This window comes from Calliphora vicina, chromosome 5 (genome assembly GCF_958450345.1).
Source record: "Calliphora vicina chromosome 5, idCalVici1.1, whole genome shotgun sequence".
Lineage (NCBI taxonomy): Eukaryota > Metazoa > Arthropoda > Insecta > Diptera > Calliphoridae > Calliphora > Calliphora vicina.
In genome coordinates, this window is record NC_088784.1 from 58,619,117 (window position 1) to 58,638,157 (window position 19,041).

General features: G+C 30.2%; 3 protein-coding genes across 3 annotated transcripts; 1 reads left to right on the forward strand and 2 right to left on the reverse strand.

Moving 5' to 3' along the window:
• The first annotated feature begins 8,366 nt into the window (after positions 1 to 8,366).
• LOC135960131 (protein TonB-like) lies at positions 8,367 to 8,868 on the forward strand. Its single transcript, XM_065511355.1, has 2 exons — positions 8,367 to 8,485; positions 8,553 to 8,868. Exons 1-2 carry the CDS (start codon positions 8,426 to 8,428, stop codon positions 8,778 to 8,780), a joined length of 288 nt encoding a protein of 95 aa, XP_065367427.1. The 5' UTR covers positions 8,367 to 8,425; the 3' UTR covers positions 8,781 to 8,868.
• Positions 8,869 to 10,146: 1,278 nt separating this feature from the next.
• Positions 10,147 to 10,892, reverse strand: LOC135962473 (protein TonB-like). Its single transcript, XM_065514427.1, has 2 exons — positions 10,790 to 10,892; positions 10,147 to 10,691 (listed from the first exon to the last, which is right to left on the reverse strand). The coding sequence occupies exons 1-2, from the start codon at positions 10,847 to 10,849 to the stop codon at positions 10,362 to 10,364; spliced, it is 390 nt and encodes a 129-aa protein (XP_065370499.1). The 5' UTR covers positions 10,850 to 10,892; the 3' UTR covers positions 10,147 to 10,361.
• Positions 10,893 to 17,749: 6,857 nt separating this feature from the next.
• LOC135960067 (protein TonB-like) lies at positions 17,750 to 18,183 on the reverse strand. The gene is made up of 2 exons (XM_065511265.1): positions 18,124 to 18,183; positions 17,750 to 18,046 (listed from the first exon to the last, which is right to left on the reverse strand). The coding sequence occupies exons 1-2, from the start codon at positions 18,181 to 18,183 to the stop codon at positions 17,819 to 17,821; spliced, it is 288 nt and encodes a 95-aa protein (XP_065367337.1). The 3' UTR covers positions 17,750 to 17,818.
• Positions 18,184 to 19,041: the final 858 nt, after the last annotated feature.

Genomic DNA, 19,041 nt, shown 5'->3' on the forward strand with positions numbered 1-19,041 from the left:
TCGTTTATTTTTGGATCTATAATCGATATTACTCTGAAATATTTTGTATATTACTGATAATTTAGTTGTCTAACTAACAAAAAAAAATCGAGCCCGTTCGGTACAAAAGTACGACCTATATTTTTAAAAAAGCGGACCAAGGTATGGCAAAATTTTAAAATTTCAATTTTGAAATGCCTATAACTCGAAAAGTATAAGAGATAAATAGCACACACAAGCATATTTTTTCAAGACATAGGCGAGCGCTTTCTAAACATATAAAACTCTTTGAAATCGAATGGGAAACAAAAAAATGGCACGTGTTTAAAAATTTTGCATGACGAAGGTACCCTATTCTGAGCCCCCATAGCGCCGCCCCTGAGGCATTTGTAGGTCCCATTTCAATAATTTAAACTCGAATACTCCTTGGCTATGCCCGCGTCAATTTTATCCTGATCAGATCAGCCGTTTAGAAATGCCAGATATATTTCAAAAAAATTTTGATTCTGCCCAACTGTACATTGGGTGTGTTTACTGATATGTTGTTATGCACTTATCAAGAACAGCAACTGATAGCATCAATTGCAGAAATGTCAATTGTGCTATAGCACAACTACAGAAGTGTGTATTTTTGCTAGAAAAGTTTGCCAGCACAACAAAATAAAACGAATGGAGTGCAATATTAGCACGACAGAAAAACTGTGTGTGGTACTAAAGCACGAACATATATTTTGGTGGATATGCAATGGATTGTGTTTGCTACTAAAAATTGCAGACTAGCATTGCAATTTTAATAGTAATACGAACGAACAGTATGAATATTTATATTAGCTGATTGTGATGAAATGAGATAATTTCATATTTATTGCATAGTCAAATGTAAGAAATATGTTGCTAGAGCTGAATATCGAAACCCTGAACCAAACAAAAGTTTAGTTGTATAAAAAACAACAACAACTCCAAAAGAAACAAAACACAAAAAAAACAAAATACGCAAAGCTTGCACATCCAACCATACGTTTTGTTGCTTTTTTGTCAAAGCATGCAATACATTGTGTTTTTTGATGAAATTTTCAGAGGTTGTCTCGGATTTTTGCTCATATCTCCGTTATTTATGGACGGATTTTGCTGATTTTAAATAGCAAAATTCTCGAAAGTATGTCTGACAGAATTGTTGAAGATTTGGATCCCGGAGTTATCTGGGGCCTTCAGATAACAGACAGACAGACAGACAGACAGACAGACAGACAGACAGACAGACAGACAGACAGACAGACAGACAGACAGACAGACAGACAGACAGACAGACAGACAGACAGACAGACAGACAGACAGACAGACAGACAGACAGACAGACAGACAGACAGACAGACAGACAGACAGACGGACATGGCTTAATCGACTCCGCTATCTATAAGGATCCAGAATATATATACTTTATAGGGTCGGAAATGAAAAATGTAGAAATTACAAACGGAATGACAAACTTATATATACCCTTCTCACGAAGCTGAAGGGTATAAAAAAGGGCCGGGCATTGTCTGGACTTCTTTTTTCTTAAATATAAGCTTATATCCTATACTATTCTAAAATCTATAAAACTAATTTCAGCTATTACTAACTTAAAATGTGGAAATTATCCCAATTTTAGACCTTTTTTAAAAAAAAATATTAAAAATATATACACATAATTTTTATAAAAAAGAAAATACTATATACTTTAATACCTGATGTTGAAGGTGTCATTATAAAAGATTTACTTTTAATAGATTTAATACTAACAATAATCGCTTGAATTGTAAAAATTTCCAATTTGTTCACTTTTTTTTAAAAACAGCAATAATTTGCTAACTTTGACCGCTCACTGAAAATAAAGTAAACAACATAGTTGATTTATTTTTACAGATAATGATGTAGAATTTTATCTACTTTTACCCTAACCAAAATTTATTATAAAAATATAAATCATTCTTTTTACTGATTGGTCATTTTTGTTCAGAACAAATAAATGAACAAGTTTGTTCGTTTTGTTCAGTTGTTAATTTCTATTCCATGGTGTTTGACTGCACTAAGTGAATGAACAATTACTCGGTTAATGTCTTTGCTGTGAACAAAACGAAAATTGATCTATTATTAAATGACTTTAATAATGAAGGAAAGAAGGAAAGAAGAAGGTAATTATATAAATTTCAAACATAAATCCCATTTCAAAGAATTTTCAAAAGATAAATTTCAAACATCTACAGTAATGTCAAACGACCAAAAGGAATAAAGTGAATAAAAAGAACAATAAAGAACAAGATGATTGAACAGCATCACACTGTTCATTTAACTGAATTGTTAAATTGAACTTGTTCGTTCATGAACAACCCAACTCTAATTTTTCTACAATACATAGAACAATTCTAGCCTGTACCTAGACAATTTTTTTCGACCATACAATCTTAAAACACTCTAGTGATACCTTAACATTCAGTATGTTAGTGTTCTGTACAGTACATATTCATTTACAGTACACATATACATTCGCTACAAAATGTATTTTTTCCGATTTTGACCCATTGTAGGTCCAACTTACTATGGTCTTATATACATCGTTGCAAAGGTCTTTGAAATATCTATCATTAGATATCCATATTGTCTATATTAATGACTTAGTAATCCAGATATAGGTCAAAAATCGATGTTGCCCTGGTTTTTCCTCATATCTCAGTAATTTGTGATCCGATTTTGCTGATTTTAAATAGGAAACTTCTTGAAAGCATGTCTGACAGAATTATTGAAGGGTTTTCAGAAAATTGATTTCAACAGACAGACTGACGGACATGGCTTAATCAACTCCGCTATCTATAAGGATCCAGAATATAATATATGCAATATACAGTAGCCCAAGAAAGTCTACATACAGGAAAAATTATTATGTTACTTTAATTTAAAGCAGTTTTTTTAGTTTTTTTATGAGATATATAATAAATGTCTTATGTCGATTTTAGCAAAAACAAATTCAAATAACGACCAAAAGTTCACAGTTATTAGAGTTATTGATTCTGAGTAAAATAACGAAAAATTTATTCTCGGTCACGCCTACTTTTGGGTGGGCGGGACTATTAAGTTTCATAATATTTTGAACATTAAAGCCAAAAAAAAACAAAAAAAAATTTTCGTTATTTGACTCAGAATCAAAAAATTTAATAACGGTGAAATTTTGGAAGTGATAGGAAATCTTGCTAAACCCGACTTAAGTGATGTTGTTTTAATTTTTTTAGTGTGAATTTATTTGTTTAACAAATATATTTCACTACTTTTAACTTACAAATACAGCTTTCAACGAAAGAAATTTAATTTGAATTCTGGTATGTAGACTTTATTGGGCTACTGTATATACTTTATAGGGTCGGAAAATTATATTGTGGAAATTACAAACAGAATGACAAACTTATATATGACTTTCTCACGAAAGTGAAAGTTATAATTAGTATTTATTGTAAATAGCTTCTTACGAATACTATTGCATCTATGGTTCATCCTTCATTCTAGAACGAATTTTGTTTCCGACATATGCTGCTGCCGAAAAACATCTTTCACATTGGCAAAACCCTTTGCAAATATTTTCCTCTTGATCGTTCAGAAATAAAATGATCTATTTCTTTTGCAAGTTGCAAATCTACATTATAATTTGGTTTTGTTATTGTTCTTTTAGCCTTTGAGTAATCGAAATATTTTCATTTTGTTCGAGCTCCTCATCTGGAATAAATTTCGTATGAATATGATTTTTGACAACAACGCATAAACGGCTGAACCGATTTTATTGAAATTTGGAACGTAGATAGATCCTAACTTGGAAGCGTCAATAGTAGGGTATTCATTCGAGTAATGATCGTTTGATTAATCGAATAATTTCTTACGAATAATTATTCGAACAATTTAAAAATAACCATTTTCGAATAATTCGAACAATTTTATGTAGAATAATCGAATAAAACGAATAAATTCAATTTATTAAATTGCTTAAAATTTTTCATAATTCCAAATTTAAATAAGTAATAATGACTAACATAAAATTGTATTGTTTCTAAAATTCGACAAATAACTAAGATAAAGGGAGTCTTTTTATCACTGTATATATACATATAAATATTAATGCAAGAAGTTACAATTCTAAAAACAAGTCTTTCAAAATATTTAATTTAGGACTTGAACCCATGAAAATAAAAGTTACGGAATAAAATATTTGTTATTTAGTAAAAAATTAATAATTTTAAAATTGATTTAGAAACAGAAATTTAAGCGTCAAAACATGAACATATGCTATCGCAATATTAGAAGAATCGCAATTAATAATCAAAATATTAACTTAGATTAAAGTGGTGTTGAAAGTGATGGCGAATGTGATTTTGAAACGGTTGTCGAAAGTGATATTGAGAATGACATTTATAATAATTAGGTTGAAATAGAAAAACATGGAGTTCGTATTTATAAATGCATCAATCATGCACTATCTGACTTGAAATTAGCCACATTCAGTATCGGAGTTCAGTATTAAGTGCGAATGGTATTGCATCATTGCAAATGTAAAATTGTAAATGTTTTTGTGTGTATTTTGTTATTGGATTACGGTAAAATTTTGCATTTGCAATGATGCTAGACCATTCGCACTTAACAGTGAATACCGCTAGTGACAATGATATCAAACTTTGGACAGATTTGTGTAACTTTTGATAAATCAAAGATTCGGCAACGCACAGTGGTATGAGAAAAAAAAGAGGGAAATAAATCTGTAACTTCTAAACCCTTAGTCCAATTTAAACGAAATTTCATATGCGCAAAGAGGAAGTGTTGTCGAGTTTAAGTTTTGAACTCGGACCTCATGACGCCACCACGAGCGGGACCAGGGGTCCCTAAAGTAGGACACCTCGGGTATGTTCAATTTTAAAAATAATCATATTTCTTCGTTTATGTCCCGATTTCAAAAAACTTACATATATAGAAATTTCATTCAAATTGGACTAAGGGTTTAGAAGTTACAGATTTATTTCCATCTTTTTTTTCTCATACCACTGTGCAACGTCGAATAGTAATTTTGTATTTATCCATATTTATGTCTGTTTATTTGTTTGTTTGTTTGTAACCTTATAGGAGGATTGACCGTATATTCCTATATATAAACGAAATTTGTAATTTTATAATATATATATTTTGAAATTTTAAGTAGGCGTGGCACCCCCCATACAAAGTTAATAGCTTTTATGAAATATCTCGTAAACTACCACTGTGTATGTAAAGCTTCGCAAGATTTACTTCGTTACCATTGTGCACTGTTTACCCCAAAAAGGGCGGGATTGTCCATTGACCCATACAAAGTAAATAGGTATTTTCAAATATCCGGAATACTATAATTGGTAAAGTCTTCAAACTTCATATGAATCAATTTCTTATCACTGCATGAAGTTCAACGAAAAATAGGAGGGATGGAAACTGGGGGTGAGTCACATCCCATACAAAGTAAATAGTTATTTCTAAATATTTTGAGAACTATAATTACGATATACTTCAAACTTTTTCCGAATATCTCTCTTATAGTTTTACATAGTCTGGCAGAAACTTAGTTTAATGGCCGAGGCGCCTCCCATGCAAAGTATTTTCGAATATCTACAGAACTATAACTGTGACTCTTCAAACTTTATACGAATCAATTCGAACCCGAATGGCTCACTTATCATTTTACATAAATTGTCTGAAAATGGACGGAATTCGACCATGGGTATGGACCCTTCCATACAAAGTACTTAGTCAATTTTGAATATCTGGATAACTAAAATTGCAGGATTCTTCAAACTTTTTCCGAAACATTTTTTTTTTATAATTTTAGAAAATTTGCTGGATTCTATTAGTTATTTTCGAATATTTGGGGAACAATAATTGTGAAAGTCTCTAAAATTAGTACCAATGTACGAAGTTTAGCAAAAAATGGGTGAGATCGGAGCAGAAAGAAAATAATCTGGATAGTCTTTTAGCTTTGTCTGTATCACTTTCTTTTATTTTTGGCTGAAATTTGGTGGGATCGGCTTAGTGGGAATGACTTGTTTCATATAAAAAAAACAAGTAAGAAAGTATAATACCCTACACTAAGTAAAAGAGCAAAAACATTTTTCTTTTAAAATTTCAATAATTTATATTTTTGAGTGATTTTCGGAAGTGGGCCTTATATGGGGGCTATGACCAATTATGGACCGATCACCATTACATTAGGTCGTGTGATTTATATCTATATGAAAGTCAACTATATTGAATTTTGTGAGTATACCAACATTTTAAAGCGATTTATGCACGTTAAAGTGATTTTCGGAAGCGGGTCTATATGGGAGCTATGACTAATTATGGACCGATCGTAACAAAATTTGGTGACATGAATTTTGTACATATAAAACTTATTTGGAGCTCAATTTGTGGAGATACATTTATAAATTAAACATTTATGACCGATAAAGTCCAATTTCGGAAGGACATTTGTATGGGGGCTAGGTGAAATAATGGACCTATTTCAGCTAGTTTCAATAGGCTTGGTCCTTGGGCCAAAAATGTACCAAAATTGATGGTCTCTAAATTTTTAGCAGAGTTCATGTCAGCTACTTTTTGAGACTTGTATGCTTTTAAACCTGCATTGGTCCGAGTACTGACCTAACCGGACTGCTTTCTTACTGGAGGTATTAAGAGCTCTTTTGAAAATGCTTTCTATTTTTTTTTTTGGCTTTAAAAACATTATATGGACCATTCCTTTTACCTGAACCAGGTTTTATATCAACGGACAAATTCTCTCGGTACTGTTTAATAACATTGGAAACAGTTTGATAGCAGACCTTTGATTGTTTGGCCACCTTTTTGTAAGACCAAGTTGGGTTTTGTTGAAAATATTTAGTAATTTTAGTACGCACTTTTTTCTGGTCACTCATTTTAATCAGATTACCAATAAATGAACAAAATTTACAGTAAACATAATAACTGACATGCTTTACAAAGGTAACTTGATCAAAAAAAAAATCAAATAATACTTGGGTTAAAAGTTTTAATGAAAAACGTGTGTTAAAAATTTTACGATCTCAGTCCTTACATAGCACTCTAACTTGTTTTCCATCTAATGGTATTTCCTATTCTTTCCTAAACTAATGAACCATTGAACAAAGAAAAGCAAAAGTTATAACGTAATATTTTCTAAGAGGTGGTACACTTCCTTCCTTTTGGTGGTAATATTTTTCTTTTGTAAACGAATGGCAACAATTTTACACACGAACATTATAGTATTTTACATCATTAATACATAACAATAGAAGAATAAATGTAGGATTACATATATTTCAGGGATTAGTTAGGAATGTATATACTTATTTGTTGGTATTTACTAGAGGGAAGAACCTATAAGGATGAAATTTTCCCCAAATATTCTCTGTTGATCAAGAATGTTTGGTACTGATAATGGTAAACATCGGTCCATAAACAAATTTTACACAAACACTTGTTGCTATATAAGCTAATTTATGCATCTAAAGCTAGATACTCTGTTCAAAATTTTGAGCGAAATGCTGTCAAATTACATATAAAATATTTGGAATGAAATATATGCGAAATAATTTCGCAAAAGTTGTACACTGTTTTTATTGTGGAAAACATGTGAAATACATCTGGCAACCTTATTTTTCCACACGAAATAACATACGCAGCACTTCTTTCGCACGAAATTAAAAGCAATAGCGCCTATCGATCATTCAACAGATTTACAGTCGTAGCTAGAATGTCTTAGGATTTTATATGGATCCAGAATTTGTGGCTCTATGACCGATATATCGATGCTTACAGCCATAATAGCAAACTCAAGAAATTATTTGATGGTGGGTATAAAATGTGTCCTATTAAATATATTAAAACTTAAAACACAATTTATTGCTGAACTTGAAGTTTTTATAAACTGGACAATAATGTTATGAAAAATCCTGTCTATGTTAAAGTTAAAAACATATTTATGTTATTTTCTATATAACAAAAAACATCAGCTTTGAATACATTTTCACAGTCAAGGTCAGTTTTTAGAAAAACAATATTTTAAAAATTGTGATCTGGAAATAATCCAGCAATATGAAGAAACTTCAATTCCAAAAATAAATCGAAATCTACGAGGCAAACTAAATATTATTCTATGTTAATTTCTTGGCATTATTGCTAATTAAATAACAATGTAATTAATATCTTTATTAATAATTAAATAAACCAGTATGTTACAATATTACATCCCCATTATTAAATAAATAAATAATTAATTAATTTGTTTATTTGCAAATTATTTATAAGTTAAAGGGATCAATAAATCATTGTTTTAATATAACTCAAACTACTTAGTTAATTTGTATATAAATTGAAATAATTTTAGTAAAAATTTAATAACAAAAAAGTAATCATGAAGTGTATAATATTAATCGTGGGAGTTTTAGCCATCTTAGCTTTAGCTCAAGCCGAGGTAATGAAATTAATTTATTAAATAAAATTTAACAACTTAATATATTTAAATATATGTTTATGTGTAGGATGAGGCTGCTCAAGCTCCACAATCAGAACCGGATTCAGAACAAGCTCCTCAATCTGAAGAACCCCAGGACGATGAAAATGAAAACCAACATCATCACGAACACAGACATCATCAAAAACGTCCATCAGAACAAGAACCACAAGCCGATGATCGTCCTGATGGTAAACCACCAAAACGTACACCAGTAGGTTTCAAGATTGGACTCGGTTTTGATTTCGGCAAATAGATTTGTACTTAATTCCTTAAAAGTATAAACATATCCATACGAAATAATAACCAATAATAAATCATTGCAAAGCAATCTAATGTAATTTTCTTTATTGGAACAATTATAAGTATTGGAGTGACTCTGTTTATATGGAGCGTAAAATGTAGTGGATATTCCCAACTAAAATTAAGGTTTACTTTATTTAAAAATACAAATTCTTAAAATGTTTCTCCTAGCACTATTTGGTTGTTGGTATGTTGTTGTTGGTACCAAAGGACAAAAGATAAACTCACTGTTTATTGTTGGTGTTTTGTTTAAGCTTTGATATTTTTACAAATAAAGCTTGAGTGTCTGTAATTGTCATTCACTCTAGTGTTTTATTTGTATAATATCTTTAGTTTTTCTAAAGCCTTTTGGGAAAAGGTTTCCTGCTGATCTGGTCTAAGCAACCAGTGAAATGTGCATAGGAACTAGCTTATCCCCCAACAATAAATTTCAGTGAATTTATCAATTATTGGGTATTCAGCACACTAATTCTTATCAAAAAAATTAATTTTGTATTCCCGTATAACTTTTTGACGTTTGTTCAGGTTGATGAGTGAATTCGATTTCTAGATTTTGATATCTAGAATATAGTATATCCACTTTATGGGGTCGCAAATAAAATATATTGTTTTCTTCGACTAATTGATTGGTTTTTATTCGAAAAACAACCCTAGTTGTACAACAAAAAAACGGTGGTTTATTTGCTTTAAATAAACCGGGTACTTTTTATTACAAATAAAAGCTAGTAGTTTAAAATTGTAACAACTCTTTATATTAATACACACACACACTTATCCCCATTTTCTCAATATCTGGTTATCGTTTTTCGTAACGATAAACCTCGAATTAACATTTTTTTGTATGAGAACTGTCAGTTTATCGTCACGATAAAAAATAACCAGAGATTGAGAAAATAGGGGTTAATGTACAAGAATGCAGTGGGTGTTAACTCTAACAGCGGCTATCATAAACCCACTAACTACTGCAACCGCAGTCACTATACACACTGCCATCTTCATTCGAGTAGCCGTGATTGTTCTTAACGGTCAAAACTAATATATTCGAATTCTAGAGCTTTCGATGTTAATGTTAGCAGCTTAAACATTTAGTGTTGCCATGCTATCAACATTGTTGATAAGTTGAAGCTTCAACTGATGAACATGTTTATAAGCATAATGAATGCTGCATACAGTCGTTACAGACGGTTAAATTTGAATCGCTAATGCAAATTAGTGACAATACTTTTTCGACTTTTTAAAACGAATTCACTCATTAACCTGAACAAATGTTCTTTTTGTCCTTTAATCCAACTTACCAACAAGAAAATAGTGCTAGGAGAAACAGTTTAAGAATTTGTATTTTTAAATAAAGTAAACCTTAATTTTAGTTGGGAATATTCACTACATTTTAAGCTCCATACAAACGGTATCACTCTAATACTTATAATTGTTCCAATAAAGAAAATTATATGTGATTGATTTGTTTTGCAATGATTTATTATTGCTAGTTATTTCGTATGGATATTTTTATACTTTTAAGGAATTAAGTACAAATCTATTTGCCGGTATCTAAATGGAATCCAATGCCGAAAACTGGTGTACGTTTAGGTGGTTTATCATCAGGACGTTTATCTGTTTGTTGTTCTTCAGATTGCGGTGCTTGTTCTGATGGTCGTTTGTGATGATGTCTGTGTTCGTGATGATGTTGGTTTTCATTTCCATCACCCTGGGGTTCTTCAGATTGCGGTGATTGTTCTGATGGACGTTTGTGATGATGTCTGTGTTCGTGATGATGTTGGTTTTCATTTTCATCGTCCTGGGGTTCTTCAGCTTGTGGTGCTTGTTCTGAATCCGGTTCTGATTGTGGAGCTTGAGCAGCCTCATCCTACACATTAACAGATACATATATTAATAAAAAACGTACAGATATTATACTAAATATATTAAGTTGTTAAATTTTATTTAATAAATTAATTTCATTACCTCAGCTTGAGCTAAAGCTAAGATGGCTAAAACTCCCACGATTAATATGATACACTTCATGATTACTTTTTTGTTATTAAACTTTTACTAAAAATATTTCAATTTATATACAAATTAACTAAGTAGTTTGAGTTATTTTAAAACAATGATACAATTATTGTTCCCTTCAACTTACAAATATTTGCAAATAAACTAAATTAATTATTTATTTAAAAAGGGAGATGTAATAACATTCTGGTTTATTTAATTATTAATAAAGATTAATTAATTGCATAGTTATTTAATTAGCAATAATGCCAAGAAATTAGCATAGAATAATATTTAATTTGCTTTATATATTTCTATTTGTTTTAGGAAGTCAAGTTTCTACATATTTCTGGATTATTTCCAGATCACAATTTGTGAAATATTATTTTTGTCAAAACTGACCTTAACTGTGAAAATGTATTCAAAGCTGCTGTTATTTGTTAAATAGAAAATAACATAAATGTGTTCTTAACTTATACGCCTTTCACACTACACAATGAAATATGAATAAAATATTTTCAAACAAACGTTTGTTTGATACCAAATTTATGTTTTAGTATATTTTTATTTGGTTTTATTAATAACCAGGGAAACCAAAATATGCAAATGCATGTTTTTTCTGGTGAGTCTAATGAGCACATGGATAATATATTTACACGTTTCAGAACTATTTAAGAATTTTGGCATCGATTTGTTAGTGCATATTTTTGCATATTTTACCCTTAAATACATATTTTTGCATATATTTGTTTTAAGAGCATATTTATGTCATATTTTGCGTTTTTAGAGCATATTTTACTGTTTAATAGCATATTTTGAGTTTATCAAAAACAAATTTTGTCTTACTTATATCTTTTCACCAAAAAAAATTAAAAAACATATTTTTTTTTTTAAATTTAAAAAAACAATTCGAAAAATTTTTTTATCCAAAAAATGAAAAAACTGAAAAAAATTTTCACCTAAAAAAAAAAATTTTTTTTTTCCAAAAAATTAAAAAACTGAAAAAAAAATTTTCACCTAAAAAAAAAAATTTTTTTTTTCCAAAAAATTAAAAAACTGAAAAAAAAATTTTTGTTCACCTAAAAATATTTAAATTTTTTATTTTGAAGTATAATTAGGTGAAGGGTATATAAGATTCGGCACAGCCGAATATAGCTCTCTTACTTGTTTTAATATAAAATAAACACTATTTTAATAATAGCTCCATCTAAATATCAAATTTTAGTTCTAATTCAAACTTAACCGTTCTAAGTGTTAAAGAAATATTGTCTTTTAAATTTGCTCCTGTAACATCAGTTGATGTCGAAAGAACATTTTCTATTTCTAAAAATGTTTTCAGATCCAATAGACAACGATTTTTATTTGAAAATTTAAGTAAATTTTTTTTGGTTAAAAATTATGTAAAAGTTTGTTTTTTAAGAGCATATTTTGTAAACTTTAAAAGCATATTTTAAAGTTTTTACTGCATATTTAAAGCGCCTAAAACGCTTTTTTTAGAGCATATTTCCGGTTTCCCTGTTAATAACATTGCTGACAACTTTTTTAATAAATAATCAAAAACAAATCAAGTGCGCTTTTTTTTAAAAAAACATTTTTATAATATTTTAAATAATAGATACCACTTCTACATAACAATTTTTGTTTACAAACATTTTATTTCGTTTTAACAAACAATTTAATATAATCAAATATTTTTTTTAAATGAATATAACCCCCTGGTTATACCTGATACATTTTTATCATGATAATATTCAAAATGGTTGTCTAGATAAAAAATTATCAGGTATAGTCTCCATTTTTTAGTGTTATTGCTTCGCTATGTTAAAATTGTTAGTGCTTTTGCTTAGACAACTTTGTCTTGAAAACAAATGTCATTTATTGTTATGATAACTATTTGTCAAGTATAGACAGGGGGTAAAGTTTTTTGTTTACTTTGAAACAAAAACACTTTGACAGACTATTGGAAAATATAACAAGTAAGAAAGTATGGTCGGTCAAGCCCGACCATATAATACCCTACACTAAGTAAAAGAGCAAAAACATTTTCCTTTTAAAATTTGAATAATTTATATTTTTGAGTGATTTTCGGAAGTGAGCCTTATATGGGAGCTATGACCAATTATGGACCGATCACCTTGAAATTAGGTCGTGTGATTTATGTCTTAATGAAAGTTATTTCTGTTGAATTTTGTATATATACCAAAATTTTTAGTAGATTTATGCACGTTTAAGTGATTTTCGGAAGCGAATCTATATGGGAGCTATGACTAATTATGAACCGATCGTAACATGAATTTTGTATATATGAAACTTATTTGTAGATACATATATAAATTAAACATTTATGACCGATAAAGTCTAATTTCGAGAGGACATTTGTATGGGGGCTAGATGAAATAATGGACCGATTTCATCCAATGGCTTCGTCCTGGGGCCGAACAAATTATATGTACCAAATTTGATCGAAATATCTTCAAAATTGCGACCTCTACTCTGCGCACAAGGTATACATGGACAGCCAGCCAACCAGCCAGACGGACGGAAGGACATCGTTTAGTCGACTCAGAAAGTGATTCTAAGTCGATCGGTATACTTTAAGGTGGGTGTTAGACCAATATTTTTGGGCGTTACAAACATCAGTACAAACGCATTATACCCTCCCCACTAACAATAAATATTTTGAAAAACATACAAAAATGCTTTATGCGGATGGTTTCCAATCTTTGGCCATTTGATGGTCTGACCAAGTGTTCATGATATCAGTACTATTGCAGTCGTGCTTACATTCAAAGTTCGGTAAGTATTAAATTATAGTGATTGGTTATATTTTTAAGCGTTCTTGTGCAATTGAAGATGATCAGATGCTGAGCCCCCTATTCCGGATTCTCCTTGGGAGAAAATGTAATAAGTGGTAAGTAAGTTTTATGATCGAATAATTTTATTCGATACAAACTAGCTTAAAATAAATTTTACTTTATCATTCCATAGGTTCACCATGTTACTTGGACTCCAGTGTGCAATGGAAAGTGCACAAGTTTGAATGACAGATCACACATTATTTAAAATATTATAAAAATGTTTCACAATATCAAAATGCACTTGATTTGTAGTACATTAAGTTATGAAAATTAAAGAACAAATAGGCCTTTTTGATTATTTAAAAAGTTGTCAGCAATATTATTAATAAAACCAAATAAAAATAATACTATAACATAAATTTGGTATCAAAAAAACGTTTGTTTGTAAATATTTTATTCTGTGTGTTGTGAAAGGGGTCTAAGTTAAGAACACATTTATGTTATTTTCTATTTAACAAATAACAGCAGCTTTGAATACATTTTCACAGTTAAGGTCAGTTTTGACAAAAATAATATTTCACAAATTGTGATCTGGAAATAATCCAGAAATATGTAGGAACTTGACTTCCTAAAACAAATCGAAATCTACGAGGCAAATTAAATATTATTCTATGCTAATTTATTGGCATTATTGCTAATTAATTAATTTTTATTAATAATTAAATAAACCAGAATGTTATTACATCTCCTTTATTAAATAAATAAATAATTAATTTAGTTTACTTGAAAATATTTGTAAGTTAAAGGGAACAATAATTATTAACTACTTAGTTAATTTGTATATAAATTGAAATATTTTTAGTAAAAATTTAATAACAAAAAAGTAATCATGAAGTGTATCATATTAATCGTGGGGGTTTTAGCCAGGGTTTCGAAGAACTACTAAAAGCAGTCGCATTTTACTGAATAGTTAACTTTTTACAGTCTCATGCTTAAAAAAAAGTAACTAGTTTCAGTTTTTGATCACATGGTTACTGAAAACAGTTGACTGTGCACACACATTACAACAGCAAGCAGCAATCGATTTTGTTTTTTTCCAGCAGCCAAACGAATCAGCAGCCGCCATGTTTCAGTTTTCAACTCTACCGAACTGATCCCAGCAGTTCTAGGAGACAGTACCGAACTAGTGATTTTACCCATCATTTAGGGTGGGAGCTAGTTACTTCAATAGCCACGTGACTAGTCATTTTAACACGGGCATGTCCTAGGCAGGGGGTCAATTGTCTCTTTTTGATTACAATGGGACTGTCTAATAGCTGGTCCAAAGTAGGCAACGCATTGGATTCACAAACTGGTTACATAGCGTCAGTTACCTTGCTAGCTTTGTAACTGGTTACTTGATCAGTTACTTGACTAGTTATTTTAACACATGCATGTCCTAAGCAGGGGGTCAATTGACCCTTTTGATTACAATGTGACTATTGGATAGCTGATCGAAGGTAGTCAACGCTTGTGGTGGGTAAAATAAACTGCAGTACAAAAAAAAGTTTGAAGTGACTTCACCATAGGTTGCTAAGAGACACTAAAGTGACTATTGACTTCATGCTATGTTACATGCGATATCAGTATACTTAAGCAAAAACAAAAATAAACTGTATGAGAATTATATTAACACAATTTGTAAAAAACCAGTTTGTACGAATTACTCACAAAACGTTTAAAGTGACTACACTCTAGATTACTTAGAGACACTTAAGTGACAATTGTCTTCACGCTAGATTACTTGGGATGCATAAAGTAACCAATTGTCTTCTCTCTGCACTACAAAGTGCACACACGTGTCAAATGACCAAAATATATAAAATGGAGTCAGCCAAGTGATAAGACATTTGTGACAATTACTGTCTTTAAGGGATACATTGACTAATTGCTTAACTGCTGGGATTACACGACTTCAACAGCAAAAACATTTCTGTGTGTGCTGCTTACGCATTGTCAGTTTCGAGTTTTGTTTTTCGTACTACGCAGCGTAACAAAAACTGCTAGCTCGACTGAATAGTACGACTGGCTAGTTTGGCTGGTTGGTTAGAATTTGTTGTTGTATACACTTTGTGAAGATAGGTAGAATCGTAAGATTTTTTGGTTTTTTGTGTTTACATATCATAGAGGAAATTTAAATGTTATTATTTTCAATAGAAATAAATGGGAAATACTTATATTTTCTCTTAATTAAAAATACTGCTTATTAAAAAATAATTTAATAAAATTATTAATTAACAAATTGTAATAAAAAAATATTGATATTGCTGATGTAATGAAATTAATTTATCAAATAAAATTTAACAACTTAATATATTTAATTATATGTATCTGTTAATGTGTAGGATGAGGCTGCTCAAGCTCCACAATCAGAACCGGATTCAGAACAAGCACCACAAGCTGAAGAACCCCAGGACGATGAAAATGAAAACCAACATCATCACGAACACAGACATCATCACAAACGTCCATCAGAACAATCACCGCAATCTGAAGAACCCCAGGGTGATGGAAATGAAAACCAACATCATCACGAACACAGACATCATCACAAACGACCATTGGATTCCATTTAGATACCGGCAAATAGATTTGTACTTAATTCCTTAAAAGTATAAAAATATCCATACGAAATAACTAGCAATAATAAATCATTGCAAAACAAATCAATCACATATAATTTTCTTTATTGGAACAATTATAAGTATTAGAGTGATACCGTTTGTATGGAGCTTAAAATGTAGTGAATATTCCCAACTAAAATTAAGGTTTACTTTATTTAAAAATACAAATTCTTAAACTGTTTCTCCTAGCACTATTTTCTTGTTGGTAAGTTGGATTAAAGGACAAAAAGAACATTTGTTCAGGTTAATGAGTGAATTCGTTTTAAAAAGTCGAAAAAGTATTGTCACTAATTTGCATTAGCGATTCAAATTTAACCGTCTGTAACGACTGTATGCAGCATTCATTATGCTTATAAACATGTTCATCAGTTGAAGCTTCAACTTATCAACAATGTTGATAGCATGGCAACACTAAATGTTTAAGCTGCTAACATTAACATCGAAAGCTCTAGAATTCGAATATATTAGTTTTGACCGTTAAGAACAATCACGGCTACTCGAATGAAGATGGCAGTGTGTATAGTGACTGCGGTTGCAGTAGTTAGTGGGTTTATGATAGCCGCTGTTAGAGTTAACACCCACTGCATTCTTGTACATTAACCCCTATTTTCTCAATCTCTGGTTATTTTTTATCGTGACGATAAACTGACAGTTCTCATACAAAAAAATGTTAATTCGAGGTTTATCGTTACGAAAAACGATAACCAGATATTGAGAAAATGGGGATAAGTGTGTGTGTGTATTAATATAAAGAGTTGTTACAATTTTAAACTACTAGCTTTTATTTGTAATAAAAAGTACCCGGTTTATTTAAAGCAAATAAACCACCGTTTTTTTGTTGTACAACTAGGGTTGTTTTTCGAATAAAAACCAATCAATTAGTCGAAGAAAACAATATATTTTATTTGCGACCCCATAAAGTGGATATACTATATTCTAGATATCAAAATCTAGAAATCGAATTCATTCATCAACCTGAACAAACGTCAAAAAGTTATACGGGAATACAAAATTAATTTTTTTGATAAGAATTAGTGTGCTGAATACCCAATAATTGATAAATTCACTGAAATTTATTGTTGGGGGATAAGCTAGTTCCTATGCACATTTCACTGGTTGCTTAGACCAGATCAGCAGGAAACCTTTTCCCAAAAGGCTTTAGAAAAACTATTATACAAATAAAACACTAGAGTGAATGACAATTACAGACACTCAAGCTTTATTTGTAAAAATATCAAAGCTTAAACAAAACACCAACAATAAACAGTGAGTTTATCTTTTGTCCTTTGGTACCAACAACAACATACCAACAACCAAATAGTGCTAGGAGAAGCATTTTAAGAATTTGTATGTTTAAATAAAGTAAACCTTAATTTTAGTTGGGAATATCCACTACATTTTACGCTCCATATAAACAGAGTCACTCCAATACTTATAATTGTTCCAATAAAGAAAATTACATTAGATTGCTTTGCAATGATTTATTATTGGTTATTATTTCGTATGGATATGTTTATACTTTTAAGGAATTAAGTACAAATCTATTTGCCGAAATCAAAACCGAGTCCAATCTTGAGACCTGCTGGTGTACGTTTTGGTGGTTTACCATCAGGACGTTCATCGGCTTGTGGTTCTTGTTCTGATGGACGTTTTTGATGATGTCTGTGTTCGTGATGATGTTGGTTTTCATTTTCATCGTCCTGGGGTTCTTCAGATTGCGGTGCTTGTTCTGAATCCGGTTCCGATTGTGGAGCTTGAGCAGCCTCATCCTACACATAAACAGATACATATGTATATTTAAATATATTAAGTTGGTAAATTTTATTTAATAAATTAATTGCATTACCTCAGCTTGAGCTAAAGCTATGATTGCTAAAACTCCCACGATTAATATGATACACTTCATGATTACTTTTTTGTTATTAAACTTTTACCTAAAATATTTCAATTTATATACAAATTAACTAAGTAGTTTGAGTTATTTTAAAACAATGATTTATTGATCCCTTTAACTTATAAATAATTTGCAAATAAACAAATTAATTAATTATTTATTTATTTAATAATGGAGATGTAATATTGTAACATACAGGTTTAATTAATTATTAATAAAGATATTAATTACATAGTTATTTAATTAGCAATAATGCCAAGAAATTAGTATAGAATAATACTTATTTAATTTGCTTTATATATGTATTTCTATTTGTTTTAGGAAGTCAAGTTTAAACATATTTCTGTGTTATTTCCAGATCACAATTTTTATATTGTTTTTGTCAAAACCTTGACTGTGGAAATGCATTCAAAGCTGCTGATATTTGTTAACTAGAAAATAACATAAAAAAGTTTTTAACATGAACATAAACAGGATTTTTCTCTACATTATTGTCCAGTTTAAAAAAACTTTAAGTGCAGCAATAAATTGTGTTTTTGAATTTTTAGAAATTATGTAGGACACTTTTTATACCTGCCATATATGTATTTGATGGTGGGTATAAAATGTGACCTACATAATTTCTTGAACTTGTCATTCTGTCTGTAAACATCGATATAATGGTCGTAGACCAATGATGTTCATTTCATTGTGCTTTCGCGCTGAGTAACAACACATCAACGTTGCCACAAAGAAAATATTTTTCCTACCAACATACACTCTAAAACATACCAAATTCTGTCCTATCCTACCAACAATTTAATTTTAAATAAATATAAGCATTTGATTACACAGGGCAACAAAATCATTTTGTTGCTATTACATGTGGGT

What these genes read in the sequence shown, in the direction of transcription:
- LOC135960131 (XM_065511355.1), top strand. Translation starts at nt 8,426, where the DNA reads ATGAAGTGTATAATATTAATCGTGGGAGTTTTAGCCATCTTAGCTTTA. An exon ending in TAGCTTTAGCTCAAGCCGAG is followed by an intron (nt 8,486 to 8,552) that starts GTAATGAAATTA and finishes GTTTATGTGTAG; the next exon opens with GATGAGGCTGCTCAAGCTCC.
- LOC135962473 (XM_065514427.1), bottom strand. Translation starts at nt 10,849, where the DNA reads ATGAAGTGTATCATATTAATCGTGGGAGTTTTAGCCATCTTAGCTTTA. An exon ending in TAGCTTTAGCTCAAGCTGAG is followed by an intron (nt 10,692 to 10,789) that starts GTAATGAAATTA and finishes GTTAATGTGTAG; the next exon opens with GATGAGGCTGCTCAAGCTCC.
- LOC135960067 (XM_065511265.1), bottom strand. Translation starts at nt 18,183, where the DNA reads ATGAAGTGTATCATATTAATCGTGGGAGTTTTAGCAATCATAGCTTTA. An exon ending in TAGCTTTAGCTCAAGCTGAG is followed by an intron (nt 18,047 to 18,123) that starts GTAATGCAATTA and finishes GTTTATGTGTAG; the next exon opens with GATGAGGCTGCTCAAGCTCC.